The 17,498-nt window shown below is 38.1% G+C and overlaps 1 protein-coding gene across 1 annotated transcript in view; it reads right to left on the bottom strand.

The window, feature by feature from the left end:
• The window catches only part of KIF15 (kinesin family member 15), a 63,559-nt gene that overhangs the window by 10,320 nt on the left and 35,741 nt on the right, over positions 1 to 17,498 (bottom strand). Inside the window, exons 15-27 of the mRNA XM_023726202.1 lie at positions 14,705 to 14,902; positions 13,749 to 13,856; positions 13,094 to 13,199; positions 12,433 to 12,598; positions 11,048 to 11,198; positions 10,746 to 10,831; positions 9,639 to 9,708; positions 9,155 to 9,241; positions 8,241 to 8,345; positions 7,149 to 7,271; positions 2,765 to 2,911; positions 2,015 to 2,116; positions 1,579 to 1,743 (exon numbers count right to left, since the gene is read on the bottom strand). Of these exons, the coding sequence (XP_023581970.1) occupies positions 1,579 to 1,743; positions 2,015 to 2,116; positions 2,765 to 2,911; positions 7,149 to 7,271; positions 8,241 to 8,345; positions 9,155 to 9,241; positions 9,639 to 9,708; positions 10,746 to 10,831; positions 11,048 to 11,198; positions 12,433 to 12,598; positions 13,094 to 13,199; positions 13,749 to 13,856; positions 14,705 to 14,902 (1,614 nt within the window). The remainder of the gene's footprint in view (positions 1 to 1,578; positions 1,744 to 2,014; positions 2,117 to 2,764; positions 2,912 to 7,148; positions 7,272 to 8,240; positions 8,346 to 9,154; positions 9,242 to 9,638; positions 9,709 to 10,745; positions 10,832 to 11,047; positions 11,199 to 12,432; positions 12,599 to 13,093; positions 13,200 to 13,748; positions 13,857 to 14,704; positions 14,903 to 17,498) is intronic.

Below are 17,498 nucleotides of genomic sequence, written 5' to 3'. Positions count from 1 at the left end.
GTTCTGCATCCTACTTTGGTGAGTGGCATCTGGGGTCTTAAAAGCTTGCAAGCGGCCATCTAAGATGCATCAATTGGTCCCAACCACCTGGAGTAAGGGAGAATGAAGAACACCAAAGACACAAGGAAAGTATTAGCCCAGGAGACAGCAAGGGCCACATAAACCAGAGATTGCATCAGCCTGAGACCAGAATAACTAGATGATGCCCGGCTACAACCAATGACTGCCCTGACAGAGAACACCAGAGAGAGTCCCTGATGGAGCAGGAGAAAGGTGGGGTGCAGAACTCATATTCTAGCAAAAAGACCAGACTTAATGGTCTGACTGAGACTGGAGGAACCCCGGAAAGCATGGCCCCCAGACTGTCTGTCAGCCCAGAACTAAAATGATTTCCGAGGCCAACTCTTCAGACAAAGATTGGACTGGACTGTGGGACATGAAATGACTCATGAAGAGTGTGCCTCTTAGCTCAAGTAGATACATGAGACTAAATTGGCAGCTTCTGTCAGGAGGTGAGATGGGAAGGGAGAGAGGGTTAGGAGCTGGTTGAATGGACATGGGGAATCTGGGGTGGAGAGGAGGAGTGTGCTGTCACAGTATAGGGAGAGCAATTAGGGTCACATAACAATGTATGTATAAATTTTTGTATAAGAGACTAACTTGAAATGTAAACTTTCACTTAAACTACAACAATAAACAAAATAGTAATATTGTCTTTTAAATGCTTTATGCGACTGTTAAAGTGAGCTATTTTCTTCCCAAAGCAAACTCACTGCAGAGCAATGGGCTCACAGACGAAACTCTGTCTTCTGTGGGACACCGCACCCTCCCTCCATGCACACACACCCCTGCACACCATCCCCCGAGACACTCCTCCACGTATCTCCCACCCCTAAACACAGCGCCCCACCCCACAAACCATACCCCCAGGCAGCTGGGAGAAAAACCAGGAAAATAAGGAAGGTTAAAAGAGAAACGGCGAATAAGAAGAATATTTTTAACTATCACAGACAAAAGTGAATCTCTCTATAAGATAAAGAATATCTATAAATCAATAAGAAAAATTCCAAAAATAGAAAAATGGGTGAAGGAAGTAGAGTTTACAGAAAAATAAAGATAAAAATGCTCAATCTTACTCCTAATATGAAAAATACGCATTTGTAACTACACGGAGATAATGTGCTTTACCTATTAAATTGGTAAAGATCCAAAAGCTGGATAGCGCTGAAGTAGGATTTAAGGAAACAGGCTCATTCATTGCTGATGAGAGTGTAGTACAGCCTATATGATATGATACCATGGTCTAAAAAGCAACTGAGGTAGGGAGAGAATGCTTACAGACTTGACTGTATATGCACTGAAAACCTGTAGAAGAGATAAATAAGAAATGGCTACACTGGGAGCCTCCAGGGGCAGCAAACTGGGTAGTGTGGGGCCAGGCTTGGGAGGAAGACTTCTCTGTCCATCCTTCGGTTCTGCGTCTTTTGAATTTCATATTCTCAGTAACCATGAGGATATGCCTTATCCAAAAAAATTAAAATTTTTTATTGAAAAAAAAAAAAAAAATTACCCAGTTACCTTCATTCTGAGAATTTCAGCGTTTTTGACTTCTCTGTCTTCATTTAGCTTTGTTACCAGGTGTTCCAAGGAAATCTTAGAGGCTCTTCCATCTTCTATCTCTTGTTCTTGCGTTTCCAGGAGTTTTGCCAAATGTGTTTGAAAGTGAGGTGGTGTTTTAGGGCTCTAAAATAAAACCATATCTCATCCAGATACCTGATTAAGCCAGGCACACAGAAAACACTCAGGTTATTTAGCTTGTTATTCTAATTTTTATCCAAGTAAAACAAACCAAAGACTGGTACCTTCATGAAGTAAAAGAAGAAAGAAGATGTTAGTGAAAATCTTTTTCTTTAAAAGACAAAGTTATGGTCTTGGTAATTTCCAAAGTGACACTTTTATCATTCACAAAGTTGTTTTATTCCCTCTGAAACTGCACTCTTTTTCTGAGAAGTACCTGGGGATACTCAGCAGCAGAATCCATCACATGGTCCAATTGCCTCATTTTAAAATTGTATTCATTCTTCTTCTGTTCTACTTCCTCTCTCTCTTGTTTTAGCTGGAAAATTTGAACAGATGTAAGGTTACAAGCTAAGAAAATAATAAGGGGCACCTGGTCCAGTTAGAAAAGACAAGCTTCCCAAAGTTTGTGGGTAGAAATATGCTTGCTACGTTATTTTTTTCAGGAATTGATTAATAATTTAAAACAAAACCATAGCATATTTTAAAGTAGTACATTGTGAAATGTGGGGCTATCTTTGGTGTCTGTCTACCTTGGTTGCTGCTATAACCCAAACATCTCCCTTTCCTTCATAAATTTACACTTTAAAAAAAAATCTTTATTTTTAAATTTCACAATAAAAGGCTCACCTGAGGAAAAATACAAAATACAAAACAACAACAACAGCCAAAAAGAAAATAAAAATCAGCCATAACCTCACCACTGTGGCTAGAACTTGCTGCAAAGTGTCAAGGGTCCAGGGTAGGTGGGGAGGCAACCAGGCACGTCTCAACTCACATGAGTACACCCAAGTCCTTAAGATGCTAAGTCAGAAATCCACACTGTAATCACCAGGTTACCTGACAGCTACACTGGCTTACCTTTGGTTACTGGAGAAATTAGCCACGGCAGGGATGTCATGAAGACCTCAACCGTGGGTTCCTCTCGCCCCTTTTTGGAATATAGCAGTGCCACTCTGCACCTCACCTTGTGCTGCAGCTCCTGGATCAGGGCCTCCTTCCTGGTCAGCTCTTCCTGGGCAGACTGCAGCAGTCCTGAGTGCTTTTTCGAGGCCTCTGTGAGCATGTTCAGCTGCTCAGTGGCGTGAGCCAGGTCCTCACAGAGCATATCCCTCTGTTAGGGGACAACCCCATAAGGAAGAACTTCTTACTTTTGGTACTCCAATGAGGACATACAAATTGTTACTTTGTACAATTCTAAAAAGGTTAAGAAAGTTTTGTCTGTGTGCCAATCCATTCCAAGACAAACCAAGCAGTGAACAGCTCTAGAAATAGTTACAGTAAATTCATATAGGTCTTCCATTTGGGGTTTAATTGCACTCTAGCCCCTCTTCCCTACCCGCAGACCTATCCTCTCACCCCAAGATCTCAAAGCTGATCTGTCTTCTCTAGCTTACCTGTTGTCTCATCAATTGACTCTAGTTCTTTATACACAGGAAGGTAAAAAGCTGTAAAGATGGGGCCCTCTCAAATAGGTGAGGAGGGGTTGGGCAGCTCACCAGACTGTGATACATTGTCATAGGCCATCAAAGCTTCACAGGAGAAGCCTGATGGAAAGTGGTGGAGGGATTAGAAGTCCTGTAGATATGCAGTGTATATCCAAATCCATTGCTGTGGAGTGGATTCTGACTCATAGCGATCCTATATGACAGAGTAAAACTGCCCATAGGGTTTCCAAGGCTGTAATCTTTACAGAAGCAGACTGCCATGTCTTTCTCTCATGGAGCGGCTAGTGGGTTCGAACTGCCAACCTTTCAGTTAGCAGCCAAGCATTGAACCACTGTGCCACCAGGACTCCTTGCAGTGTGTATAATACCTACTAAATTGGAGCTGAATTTGTTTATCCTTCCTTTCCTTTCCAAATGTCTGTGTGTATTAAACATATATTATGTATACATATATACACATGTACATATGGTACCATTCTTTCCATGTTTTTTATTAAACTGCTTTTAATACTTGCTATATTACAAACATTTTTCCTTATCATTCATTCCTTTATTACATCATTTTCATTGGATGGGCTCTATTTCATCTTAGGGATATACCACAATTTAACCCATCACTGAATATTTTGGTTGATTTGAATTTTTCACTATTATATGCATCTTATTCTCATTTATCTTTTTTTTTTAGGCTAAATTTCTGTAAGTGCAAACTCAAAGCATATGCAAACAACTTAAGGTTACGTATTTTTTGAGGCCTCCCCAAAGGCTAAACTTAAACTTCACCAGAAGTTTCTCTGCACATCTTCCTCAAGTCTTCAATTTCCTATTTGTAAGATCACAATGGCTCCCATTTCTTTGATTCCAAAGAGGCCCATAAGCCACCTATATTCCTTCTCTGGGGAATTACTCATGCCTCTTCTTATGGTCATTGTCCAAACGGGAGTGTTTCATTCCTTCTCATGACTCGTGCGTGCTATATGTATTAAGGAAATCAACCCATTGTCATCACTTGGAAATATTTTCCTCCAGTTTACTGTTAGTCTTATTTCTGTTTTTAATATTCTGTAACTTTCCTTTATGGTTTCTAACCTTAGTGTCAACATTTTTTTCAAAGTATTACCCAATCTCAAGATTATTTAAATATGCATTTGTATTTCCTAACACTTCCATGATATCGTCATTTGTACAGAACTCAAACCCACTGGAACTTATTTTGTTTTGGTAAGAATCTAACCTTATCTTTTCTAATCGATTAGACAATTTTCCCAACACATTTGCCAAAATCAGCCCCTCCTGTCTTCACTGTTGTGAAATACTGGCTTTACCATTACACTGATTTCCCTCACATTCCCCGGGGTTACCATAATCTCTCCTTCTATCATCAGTCTGACACTGGGTATAGTTACCATCTATCTTACAAGTCCCTCCACATTATTCTTATTTTTCTAAGTTCTCTTGGGAAATCTTGTGTATCTGATCCAAAGGAACTTTAAAATCATCTTGCCGAATTTTTAAAAATTGGGATTTGGGTTGGAAATAAATTTCTCAATTAATGTCCTGTCCAAGTCTCTTTTCATATCCCTTAGAAAGTTTTATGTCATTATTAACGTGTTATATTTTCTCCCTAAGATTGTGATACTCTTTGTTGTTTTTGTTCCCGTGCTATTTTTCAGCTGGTTATAGCTAGTACATAGTAAAACTATTCTTTTATGTATTTATTTTATTATGGATTACCTCACTAAACTCTTGTTATTTCTCACAGATATGCAGGCAGTGTTTGGAGTTTCCATGTGGAACACTCATATCATCTGCAAAAAAGGGTCGTTTTCTATGGGACATAAAATGATACTCGTGAAGAGTGTGCTTCTTAGTTCAAGAAGATACATGAGACTAAATGGGCAGCTCCTGTACAGAGGCCAAGAGGAGAAGGTGGAGAGGGTCAGGAGCTGGTTGAATGGACACGGGAAATCAGAGGTGGAAAGGAGGAGTGTGCTGTCACAGTATAGGGAAAGCAATTAGGGTCACATAACAATGTATGTATAAATTTTTGTATGAGAGACTAACTTGAATTGTAAACTTTCACTTAAAATACAATAAAATAAAATTTTTAAAAAAAGGGTCCTTTTTCTTTCAGTTTCTATAATATCTGTATCTCACTTATTGTTCCCATTTTATTGCATTGGCTGGGAACTCCTAATGTTGAAAAACAGTGATGCATAAACAATTTGAATGACAATTCACAAACCATAGCCATAAACCTAAACTTTAGCTAACAAAGACAGGAGAGACCTAAAAGGGAAGGTGAGCTGGCTGTTTGTGGAATCAGTTCCACTCGAATCCAAAATACTTCAATATGTGCGATCACAATTTTTTTTTTAAGAGAGGACGGAAGGAAGGAAGGAAGTGTGTAGGAGCATTCTAAAACTCAGGCACTTGGCATGGTAGAGGCATCTGTCTGACGTGTAGGCTTGACTCCATTTTGTCGTAATTTACTTCTCTTTAATGTGTCATTTATAAGTAAGGACAGGATGGAAAGTTTTACAACACGTGCAAACTAAAATTGTGTTGTTGTGCTGTCGAGTCGGTTCCAACTCTTAGCGACAGAACAACAGAACAGAACACTGCCCGGTCCTGCACCATCCTCACAACTGTTGCAGCCAGTATAAATTAGGTTATGCTAAAGAATGTGGTTTTACTTGCCCCCATTTTGTTTGCACAGATGTTCTAAAAGCATGTGACTTTAATGGTTAGCCAATTCTCAGAAAGTGCTCCTTGGCCCCCCTTGAAAAATGTTTTTACAACCTTATACTTTTCCATGGCTATGTCTCAACTAATTTTAAATGTTAACCAATCATATTTTATGCTGAAAAGTTCCTCATCCTTGTGGTTTCTGCCTTTATAAGGACTTGTCAGGATCAGCTCTTTGGAGCACTTAGTGGTTTCACTTTGGGCTGCCCAATTCACAAACTGCATTTTCCCTCAAATAAAACTCTTGCTTTACTTTAACAGAGTTGAGGTTTCATTCTTTGACGGAAGGAAGGAAGGAAGGTAGGTAGATAGAGCTTTTAGGTGAACTGCCATGAGCTCTCATCGTTCAGCTACTCCCACCCAAATACCTGGATTCCCCTTGTACTTTGGCAACAGCAAGTGCAGAACTGAATTTTTAGCTCACATTTTATACTTTGCATAAGACCGCAGGGTATGGCTTTTGCGTACTAATTGAAAGTATCACCAGCTAACATAGATCGAGCACTTCCATGGTGCCAGGCAGTGTTCTAAGCACTTTACAAGTATTATCTCATTTCCTCTTCACACCTTATTCAATAGGCAGTAATGTTATTTCCTTGGAGCTCTGGTGGTGCAGTGGTTAAGAGCTTGGCTGCTAACCAAAAGGTCAGCAGTTCAAATCCACCAGCGACTCCTTGGAAATCCTATGGGGCAGTTCTACTCTGTCGTATAGGGTCGCTGTGAGTCAGAATTGACTCGACACCAATGGGTTTGGTTTTTTTAATGTTATTTCCACTTTACAGATGTGAGAAATGAGGCACAGAGAGATGTGTAACTTTCCCAAGGTCACACAACCAGAATTCAAAGCTTTTATTGCTCCCTGCTGCTACCACTGCATCCAAGGAAACTAGTTTCCACCCTGCTTCCCTTACTTAAGGGGACAGTAACCTGGACTTACCATGGTGTCAGCACAAACGAATGAAAATAGATCAACTAGATAAAATAACAATTTTAGTACTATCTCTTAAATACCTGACTATCCTAAGGAAAAATTAATCTAATTATTAATTGTTCATTGAAATAATCCTGTATTTATTCATTAATAACTTCATTAATAACAAACACACATATTGACGAGTAATAAAGCGAAAAAAGTTATGATGTGTGAACATCTACCTCTATGTCCTCAGAGAGTTTTCTCAGTCTAAGGGCTTCTTTCAGATCCAGAATCTCCACTTCTTGTCTCTTGATCAACACTTTGCTCTCTTCTTTGTCAGCCAAAGCAGAGTTGTATTTGCACTGCAGAAAAGAAAGTCATGATACCAGAGCTGTCTGCTTTATTACCTGTTTATTGTAGATTAAGATAACTTAAGAATGAGTCTGAATTTCAAGGTGATAATCAATTCCATTTCCACACATGTTAATTCAATAAATACTTACTGAATGAAGAAATGGAAGAATAAGTGCACGAATGGTAAAACCAAAAACAAAACCAAACCCGTTGCCATTGAAGTCGATTCTGACACATAGCAACCCTATAGGACACAGTGGAACTCCTCCATAGAGTTTCCAAGGAGTGCCTGGTGGATCTGAACTGCCGATCTTTTGGTTAGCAGCTGTAGCATTTAACTACTATGCCACCAGGGTTTCCACGAATGGTAAAGAGAAGTGGAAAAGCCCCACAAGCATCAGTACTAAACCATCTGGTTTTTGATCTCTGTCAGGAGCCTGCCTTCAGAAATAACGTGGAGCGCAGCAAGCTCCTGCAGAGCATAGCAGTGAAGAACATTGACAAAAACCTTCACCTTGACCCAAGGGAAGGGGGAAGCATTAACATTCAACTCAGAAGTATGTTGGAGAAATAACTACTTTACAGAACCCCAAGTCCAATATTGGGTAAATAAACTCACTTTCTATATAATTAATGTCTCTGAAAAATGTGATTCTTTTTTCCCCTTGAGGCAACTAAGGAACGCCACACGGCCTTAACTGTCACAGGCAACAACCAGTCAGTGTCTTATCTAGTTTCGACTGGCGAATCCCTGATGGTGCTCAGAGAACAAGTGCTGCAGCCTACACTGCATGTTAGATTTTAAAGGCTCTGACGTCCTGCAAACACAGAAATCTGCTGGACTTTAACTGGCATTTCCAAACTTATTTGAACACAGAATATTTTTTTCTGGTGGAGCATTTATTAATTTCTTGCAGAGTCTGTGAAGTGTGTCTCATGCACAAATTTAACATTGCCTTGCTGGGGACAGAACTTACATTAATGTCCTTCAGTTCTTGCTTCAGGGTGTCTATAGTTTCTGTTTTCCCACAGAGTGATGTTCTCAGTTCCTGGATCTGACTCATGAGGTCAGCTACAACCTCCTGACAAGGACAGAAACAAAATCTTCATACTCAATGGCATTAAGGAGGTAATCATTTTTAAATAACTCAGCTATCTTTCCTAATGGCAAAAGAAGTCAATTTCATTTTAGCAAAATATCAGAAGTCACACTACATTATTAATATTACCAATTTAAAACAACGGCTTTGTACTATTTATTTAATCTGTAAATTTTCTTTGGTTTTAAGAACAAGTAAGGGCTAAACACCTAAGGAATTTTTATCTAATTTTATACTTGGATATACAGTGAAACCTGTGAGAGCAGGAACTCAATGCAACTGCCTTGTTTTCCAGGTCTGGAAAGTTTTCTGCCTTTGACAGGGTGCAGTCTTACCACTTCTCTATGGCTCTCTATTAGTGGAAATATTTGAGTTTTCCTTCTCTGACAGGTGTCTGCCTTACACAGGTTCCTGCTTTCACAGATTTTACTGTACAAATTATTTTTATTATACTAGTTAAAAGTTGACAGCAGGGATTGGAGAATCTGTATCATGAACTCAGAGTCAGAGGACCTAGCAACCTTACAGGATGAGTGAGGACTAACCGCATAGGTAAATGCCAGCTGTCAGGCAACCACAGTCACCCCAGGAGGTGTGAGATAGAGCACGAGGAGACGAGAATGTTAAAGCAGATCGATAAGTCACTGAATTGTACCTGTAGAAACTGTTAAACTGATGTATGTTCTGCTGTGTATATTCTCAACAGCAATAAAAATAAAATAAATTATTGTTTTAAAAAGCAGTGATTATAAGAAAATCCACAAAGAGATGCACTTTCAAATCCTACCGACCTTGTCAGCATCTCTAGACTTCTCCAGAGTACTAATTACTTTTTCTGAAGCAAACAAACTCTCTTCTAGTTTCTGTACTTTTGCCACCTATGGGGAAAATTAAATATTTTGGAAAAATAAGTATTTTTAGAAACAGAATTAAGTCACAAAGTTAACCACACACATATAAAAAAAACTAAACTGAAATCTGTGTTCCACAGTATAGAGTCTACACTATGAGCAATACTTGACAACGATAAATTGGGTTGAAAGACAATGACTCTGTGGTCTCTACGAGGAAACCACCAAGTTATGCTTATAGGCACCTGGGAGTTAGAAAAACAAGACATGAAAAATAACAAAACCATACAAAAATTTCACCATTTTACTCCCAATTTCCAACTTCTAAGAGCTGAAAACTTTTTTATTTAAATAAGTCTTTTTAGATAACATGAATGAAAGTTACACGCTTCAAATTCAAATGTGAGAATAGTCATACATTTACCTGCTCCTCGTACTTGGCCATCTCTTGCTGTTTCTCCTGACGTACAGTCTCAAGAACTTTTAAGATTTCTCTGGAAGAAAAGAACTATCTTTCACCCCTGACTTCATTCAGCGGAAGCAGGAACTAAGTCTATTAGTATAGAAGAGATTCAAGGCAATGCAATAGAACATTTTTAGGCATGTAACTTGGGGCTAGATATCATACTCCAGCAGAAGTCAGAAATTTGAATGTAAATAACTCTAACAACTCCAGTGAGAACCCATTTTTGTGCCAGGGCAGGTTACTTTTCTTCAGAGTGCTCAATACCCCCTAACATATTACGTATGCATTTGTTTATTATCTGTCTCCTTTGGCTGGAATGCAAAATCTATGAGGACGAGGATGCTCTGTTCATTGTTTTACCTCTAAATGTTCTGGCATTTACCAGAACTGTACCTGCCTTGTTGGATATCACTTAATGTTTGAATGAATGACTAAATTAATCACCTGTCTCCCAACTAGATGTATACTCCTTGTTCACCAATGTATACCAGGGCCAAGAAAAGAATCTGTCTCATAGCAAGAGTACTATCCATCTGTTGAATACATAAATTCTTCTCATTTGAGTGATAATCAGTCTATTGACTGAGGCCCAGAGACTGACTGAGATTACCGAGGAAAAGAATTGAGAGAGGAAAGAAAGACAATGGCATTCATATTAAAGGGTCAGGAAGAAAAATGAGCAGCTAAAAAAAGGACAGAAATAAAAATCAGTCTCCACATTTCAATGATAAAAGTTAGAAGTCATTATATATATACATATATATACATATACACACGTATATATATACACACACACGCATATACACGCAATGTGATTTACTTATAGAAGACCCTGTGTTCGGACCTACCACTAAATGCTAGTCGTCTAAAAAGTGTTATAGCTAATTTTTGAATGCTTTGAAAAATTGTTTCTCTCCATAACAATTTATACAAAAGAAGCTTATGTTCATTTTGTAATACTTTTAAAACAATAACTTTTTACAGGGTATTAGCGATTTAAAAAAAAAAGATATAAAAAAGTGTCAATAAATCTAGTCAACTAACAGAAAAATAAATAGCACTCACTTAGAACTGTTTTCTTTATCTTCTTCAAACTGCAATGACAATTTGTTATTGCGTTCTTTTTCTGCCTCAAAAAGCTCCATCAAATTCTAAAAAACAACATTGTATTAGACTTTAAGTAACTGTTATTAGCAACATGTAGTTAGGCAGTCAACAAACCCATCAAGTACCTATTAAGTGACAGGCACTATGGAGCAGTATAGGAAGTTAGGGAGAAGTTTAAAACAGTCTTTGCCCTACACCCAAGGGAAGCAGCCAGACATCCAGGACAAATTCACCAATAACCAGTACTCTTCTTAACTTACTTTCAGATCGGATTTTAGAGTTTCGTTCTCTTTTTTGTAGTTTTGGAGGTTTTTTGAAAGTTGGTCAATTTCAAACTTCATTTCTTCTTGTAAGTTGTCATAGGAATCCTGTAGGCAGGCTTTTTGCTCAAGAAGCTTTTCATTTTCTAGTCTTTATCAGAAAAAGATTTTGACAATAGTAAATATAAACATTAAGTATACTTCTGCCAGCCAGATTATCTGCACTCCAATTTATCCAATCTACAGACCATTCCCAATTCACATAAACCTTGGCTTATGTAAAGCTCCTCATGGCCTTGTGTGAAATGTCAGTGACACACAAACATGTAAGGTGCCCTGGACCACAGAGGAGTCTAGTGGGGATAAAAGAAGACAGGCAGAACTGTTAGTCTGTAGCCATCTATGCCTCTACTTTCTCTGTTTCAATACCATGTGCTTAATTAATTGGTAAATTAGGATGATTAGACCATTTAGGGATTTCCAGAACTAAACTCTCATGTAAGCTAGGAAGTGGCTATTAGCAGATTTTCTAGAGGAAGTACTCACAGCCATATCACATTCACAGTATCACATTCAAAATGTCCAGGAGTAAATTATGGCCATAGATCCAGGAGACAGTAACAAACACACAAAATGGTTTTGTTAAGTTACATTACACAAAAGGTTAAAATTTGCAAGAAGAAAAAAACAGTAAAAAAAAAAAAAAAAAAACACCCTATTTACATTTTAGATTTATATTAGATGTAATGTTGATTTAATTTAGATTTAGATTACAACTTGGATTATTTTTGTTTCAAGATTGCCAGGGCTTGACCAACCAGCCAGCCTCTGGAGGGTTTCTGGGGACAATGGTAACAGCTATTGTTTTGGTCTACCTTGCACTGTCCCTTTTTCTGGGAAGAGCACACCTTCTCCCTGGAGCAGGCACATCACCTGTGTTGGGCCAATACCACCTCACACCCTTGGTAAGTGACTAGCCCAAGATAGGTAGGTGATTCAAGTCAATTCATATTTTCCCTGGGACTGATACATGGCTGTTCGGAGAGGATTTCTTCGCTTGTTATGCTGGGAAGCAGAATATGGGGCTGTCTCCTGCAGTCTGTTCCCTGTCACACAGAGGAAGGCCCTCAACAGTAGGAGGTAATAAGGACAACATGCAGTGGGAAGAAGAGCTGAAAGAAAGAGAGCACTGACAATATTATGTGAGACACAATCTAGTTTGTCCCTGAAACCAAACTTGCCCCTGGGCCTTCCCGATATTGTGAGCCAATAAATTACCTGTTCTTGTTTCATTAGTTTGAGCTGGGTTTACAGCACTAGCACTTTAAGGAGTTTTGGATTACAGGCCAGTCAGGTGCCTTAAAATCATAACAGAACAACTCTACCTGACATTATCTAGCTGAAGCTGTACGTGCATGTGTCTTTCCGAAAGTTGGTTGAGTTCTTTCTCCTGACTTTCTTTGAATGAACTATACTCCAATTTCACCGAAGATAGCTCCTTGTCCGCAGAATGAAGAACTACTCGAAGGTCATGCACCTCGCTTTTCAGAACTGAAAAACAAAAAAACAAATCCTCAGCAGGTTTCCTTGTAAGTATTTTTACAAAGTAGGCACATAAATTTGATAGGCACCCTTCCCATAATCAGCAGAACAAAGCAAAGACACCATCTTAAGTGAAGCTGTTAAACAACTAAGCAGTAGGCAGGAACACCGAGATTTCCGCTTTCCTCTGGTCCCTTGCTCGTGGTTTTTGTTACATTTCTATTTACAAAGAATCAACATCTGCCCCTTACTTGCAGGTTACTTGACTTTTCTAGATTTCTCCTGTAGAATGTGGATCAAAACTCTTTATATACAAGGAAAAAAAAAAACAACAACAATAGATTTGATATATTTTAAGTGACCTAATCTTACTTTTTGAAAATTCCTTAGAAATGTACCATGATTTTCTAACATAGGTTAAACAGTTCTGGTTTTCTAAGGAAACTCAACTGGAGATAATAACTTTCCCTTCAGATCACAAAGCTCCCAGTTGTTCAAACTTACAGTCATTCCTAGTTTCTGTGTCTCGAAGCTGCTTTTCAAGGTCATTCAACTGTGACAGATACTCCTGCTGCTGTTTGGCCCAATCAGTTCTTTCTGATAAGAAAAGCTTTGGGAAGGAAACAAATTTATTGGAAAAGGGATACTGGCATGTTAAGACACACTTCAAATCATTAACTTGTTTTGTTTTTAAAATTCAGTTTTAAGGTCTCTAAAACCCATTGCCATCAAGTTGATTCTGACTCAGCGACCCTATAGGACAGAGTAGAACTGCCCCATAGCGTTTCCAAGGAGCGGCTGGTGGGTTCGAACTGCCGACCTTTTGGTTAGCAACCATAGCTCTTAAACACTGTGCCACCAGGTCTCCAAACAGGGCTCCCATTAACTACTGTGAGGATGACCACTGTAAAGACCTGGACTGTCCACTTTGCTTACTTCCAAACAAACAGCAAGGAATCCATTGTACTATCAGCTAAGTCAACCAGAACTCAGTCTAAGGAATGTTTGTCTTATTATCAGAGCAGGTATGCTGAGTAACAAAGTAGAGACTAAATCGCAGATAAGCCGTGACTAAGGTTTTGTGGACCCATTTCCACCTGTAATACTCTTACTTGGAGGATGTTTCATACATTTTTTGAGAATGCAGTCTCGGTCTCACCTCTTGTATTTGTGTAGAATGATGTTCCAGTTTGTCAATTTGCTGCTGAAGCTTTACATTTTGATGCTCTTTTTCATCCAACATGACTTGAAGAGAACTCATTTGTTCCTGCAACACAAAACTTTCAGCTGTCAGAAATTCTTTCAATGGAATTCTCAAACATTCCACCATTTCTTCTGCATTACAAAATGAAGAAAGAAAACTAAAAACCTCACATGCACAAAGTGTCAAAGACCCATTTGGAGGCAGAAACACTCTCCAAAGCCTACACTACTGATTTCCCATAGTTCAGAACTACACCTGTGGTCTATCTAAGTGGATCATGTGAAACACAAAGAAATGATTAAAATTAAAACCCCGGACTAAATCACTGCACAATCTTGAGACTTCTAAGAAGCTTGCTCAGGGCTGCCAGGAGTGACCTTGCCAGGTAGGCCTCCATGCCCTTGAAAGGGCTAATTACTGGGATTTGGGGTGATCTGGCCCACTACAAGTTTTACTGGATAGTGGTAAACTTCTTTAAAAAAATTACCAAATCAACAGAATTGAGATAATCAAATTTCATGATATTTCAAATACCCCAAAAGTTGTCTGTAAATGTGATGTGATAAGATTCTATCAACTATTTTAACTTTTGTTAGTAGATACAGCATTGTACCATAAAAACTAGTTGTGGAATTTGAAACTAGGGGCAAACTGGTCATTTTACACATGAGAACACCGAAGTCCAAGGAGATCAGAGAGTGACTTGCTAAAGATTGCAAGGCAAATTAAAAGAATAAAAGTGGCTGACTTCCAAGCCAGGGACCTTTGCACACCCCACACTTAAAAAGACACGAATTTAATATTAAATAGATTTGAATACTGCAAATTACAGAGTTAAAATTATAGACAAAGGAAATTTGTTTAAATGAACATCCATCCACATATTTATTTCTCCTAAAACTAAACAGTACCTGCACCATTCTAAGCTCCTCTGAAACGGCCTCAAAAGCTTGTTCACTCATCTCAGGTGGGACTGGCTCATTGAAGATATCATTATCTAATTTACTACAATTTTGAGCAGCCACAGAGCCACAGCTCTCCATTTCTGAGCTTAATCTTGGAACTGGGCGAGATCGAAGTTGATAAACCTTGGTTGGTGTAGTTATAATCTGCAGTAAAAAATGATTATGGAAATCATTAGTAAAAATTAAAAAAAAATTTTTTTAATCCCCAGCATATTTAGCAATTTTGTGAACAGAATGGATAAAACTGAAATTCTATTTATCAAAAGAAAAAGTGTCCTTCAGAGGCAGCATAAAAACGCCAAATGGAAACAAATCTATCAATTCAATGCAGTCCCAAGCAAAACTAGTTAAGATTTCTTTTAATGAAACTTGATAGGCTGATTTCAAACTTCATCCAAAGAATAAATGTGCAAGAAGAGACAAGATAATAATAGAACAAACTAGGGAGACTTGCCTGGCCAATGTAAAAATACAGAAGGGTACAGTCACTAATACGTGCATTACTAGCACACAAAGAATCAAATAGAGCATTGGAAAAAATATAATGTCCAGAGATAGGTCCATTTATACACAGAAATTCAAAGTAGTGGGGAAAAAAATAGGCTATTAAAAAAAGTTAAGATTCCTACGTTAAGATTCACACCATTCAAATATAAATTAGCAGCTGGATTAAAAAGCACAACGTAAACAACAAAATTATATAAGTAGTAAAAGAAAATAGAATATATTGATGATCTTGGGATTATCTGGGCCTTTAAAAAGACATAACAGAAGTAACAAAAATAAACTAAATCTGGTTATATCAAAATTTTAAAACTTGTGTATAACAAAAGGCATCAAATGCAAAGATGAAAGATAAGGAACACAACAGGAGACTATAAGGACAGTATATGTAACAAAGAAAAGATTAATACATAAACACTCCTAGAAATCACGAGAAAACGATAAACAACTAAGAAAAAAAAGGGGGGCTCTTTTTTTCACTGAAAAGGATATACAAATAGATGATGAACTCACAAAAAGATGCACGACCTCACTACAAATGAGGGAAATGAGAATTAAAACCTTAACAAGATGGTACAGCCACTGTGGAAAACAGTTCAGCAGTTCCTCTAACAGTTAAACACAGATTTACCATATGACCCAGCAATTCCACTCCTAGGTATATATACCCCAAAGAATTGAAAGCAGGGGCTCAAACAAATGCTTCTTCATTAATGTTCATGGCAACATTAATTACAATACCCAAAAGGGAGAAACAATCCAAGTGTCCATCAGCAGACAAATAGATAAATGTGATATACCATACAATAAATATTACTCAGCCATAAAGAGAAATGAAGTTTTGACACATGCTACAACAAGGATGAGCTTTGAAAACATCATACCAAGCGAAATAAGTCAGACACAAAAGGACAATTATCGTATGATTACACTAATATGAGATGTCCAGAATAAGCAAATGCATAGGGACAGAAAGCAAATTAGAGGTTACCAGAAACTGAGAGGAGAGAAAATCAGCAGGTACTGCCCAATTAGTACAGAGCTTCTGTTTCTGGTGATAAAAAAGTTCTGGAAATAGCAGTGGGGTTACACAATGAGAATGTAATTAATGCCACTGCACTGTACACTTAAAAATGGTTAAAATGGCACTATGCCGGCAACTCAGGATGATGCTTAGAAATGAGTGCTCCCATACTGGGAAGGTACATGGTGCAGCCTCTTGGAGAGTCCTTCAGCAGGATCGGTTGAGATGTCCTAAACCACTTTTCCTTCGGAGAATTCACCCTGAAGAATGTTTACACTGGAAACCACCTAAACAAGCTATGGGTCGGCCAAACCATGGAAACCTAGGTTTAAAATGATGAGGTAAAGCTTGGGAATGTGGGAAGACCCAAGACATATCACTGAGTTTTAAAAAAGCATATTGCAGAATAACGTGTAGAATGATACTATTTATTTTTTAAAATAAAGCAAAACAATCCTACATACTTTCTCAGTTCATGTCCCTATACTGTACAAAAATGCTAAGAAAAAGAATTCCTGAATTAATAACAAACTATCTCTGGGGATGGGGGATGAAGGATTAGATTGGCCCCAGATTGGCAATGACACTCAAAAGGTTAAACTTCACTTGGTTAAACACACACACATGTACATCTTTTAAACAAGGAGAATGTATTAATAAAGTAGTTGTGCAATTAAAAATTAACAACAGCACAAAGTGATGTTGAAAATCTGAACAGACCCATAACAAGAGAAGAGACTGAAAAGGTAATAAAAAAAACTCCCAACAAAAAAACAATCCTGGCCCAGATGGCTTCACTGGAGAATTCTACCAAACATTCAGAGAAGGGCTTACACCAGTACTATTCAAAATATTTCAGAACATAGAAAAGGAAGTGACACTTCCAAATGCATTCTATGAAGCCAGCATAATCCTGATACCAAAACCAGGCAAAGACACCACAAAGAAAGAAAATTATATACCAATATCTCTCATGAATATAGATGCAAAAATTCTCAAAATATCAAGAATACTATAGGCTCAAAATTCTAGCCAAAAGTAACAGACACATGAAGAAATGCTCACGATCATTAGCCATTAGAGAAATGCAAATCAAAACTACAATGAGATACTGTCTCACCCCAACAAGGCTAGCATTAATCCAAAAAACACAAAATAACAAATGTTGGAGAGGTTGTGGAGAGGCTGGAACACTTATACACTGTTGGTGGG

Source organism: Trichechus manatus, unplaced genomic scaffold, assembly GCF_000243295.1.
Source record: "Trichechus manatus latirostris isolate Lorelei unplaced genomic scaffold, TriManLat1.0 scaffold00001, whole genome shotgun sequence".
Lineage (NCBI taxonomy): Eukaryota > Metazoa > Chordata > Mammalia > Sirenia > Trichechidae > Trichechus > Trichechus manatus.
Note: the sequence above shows the minus strand (reverse complement) of the source record. Positions and strands in the feature narration are given on the sequence as shown.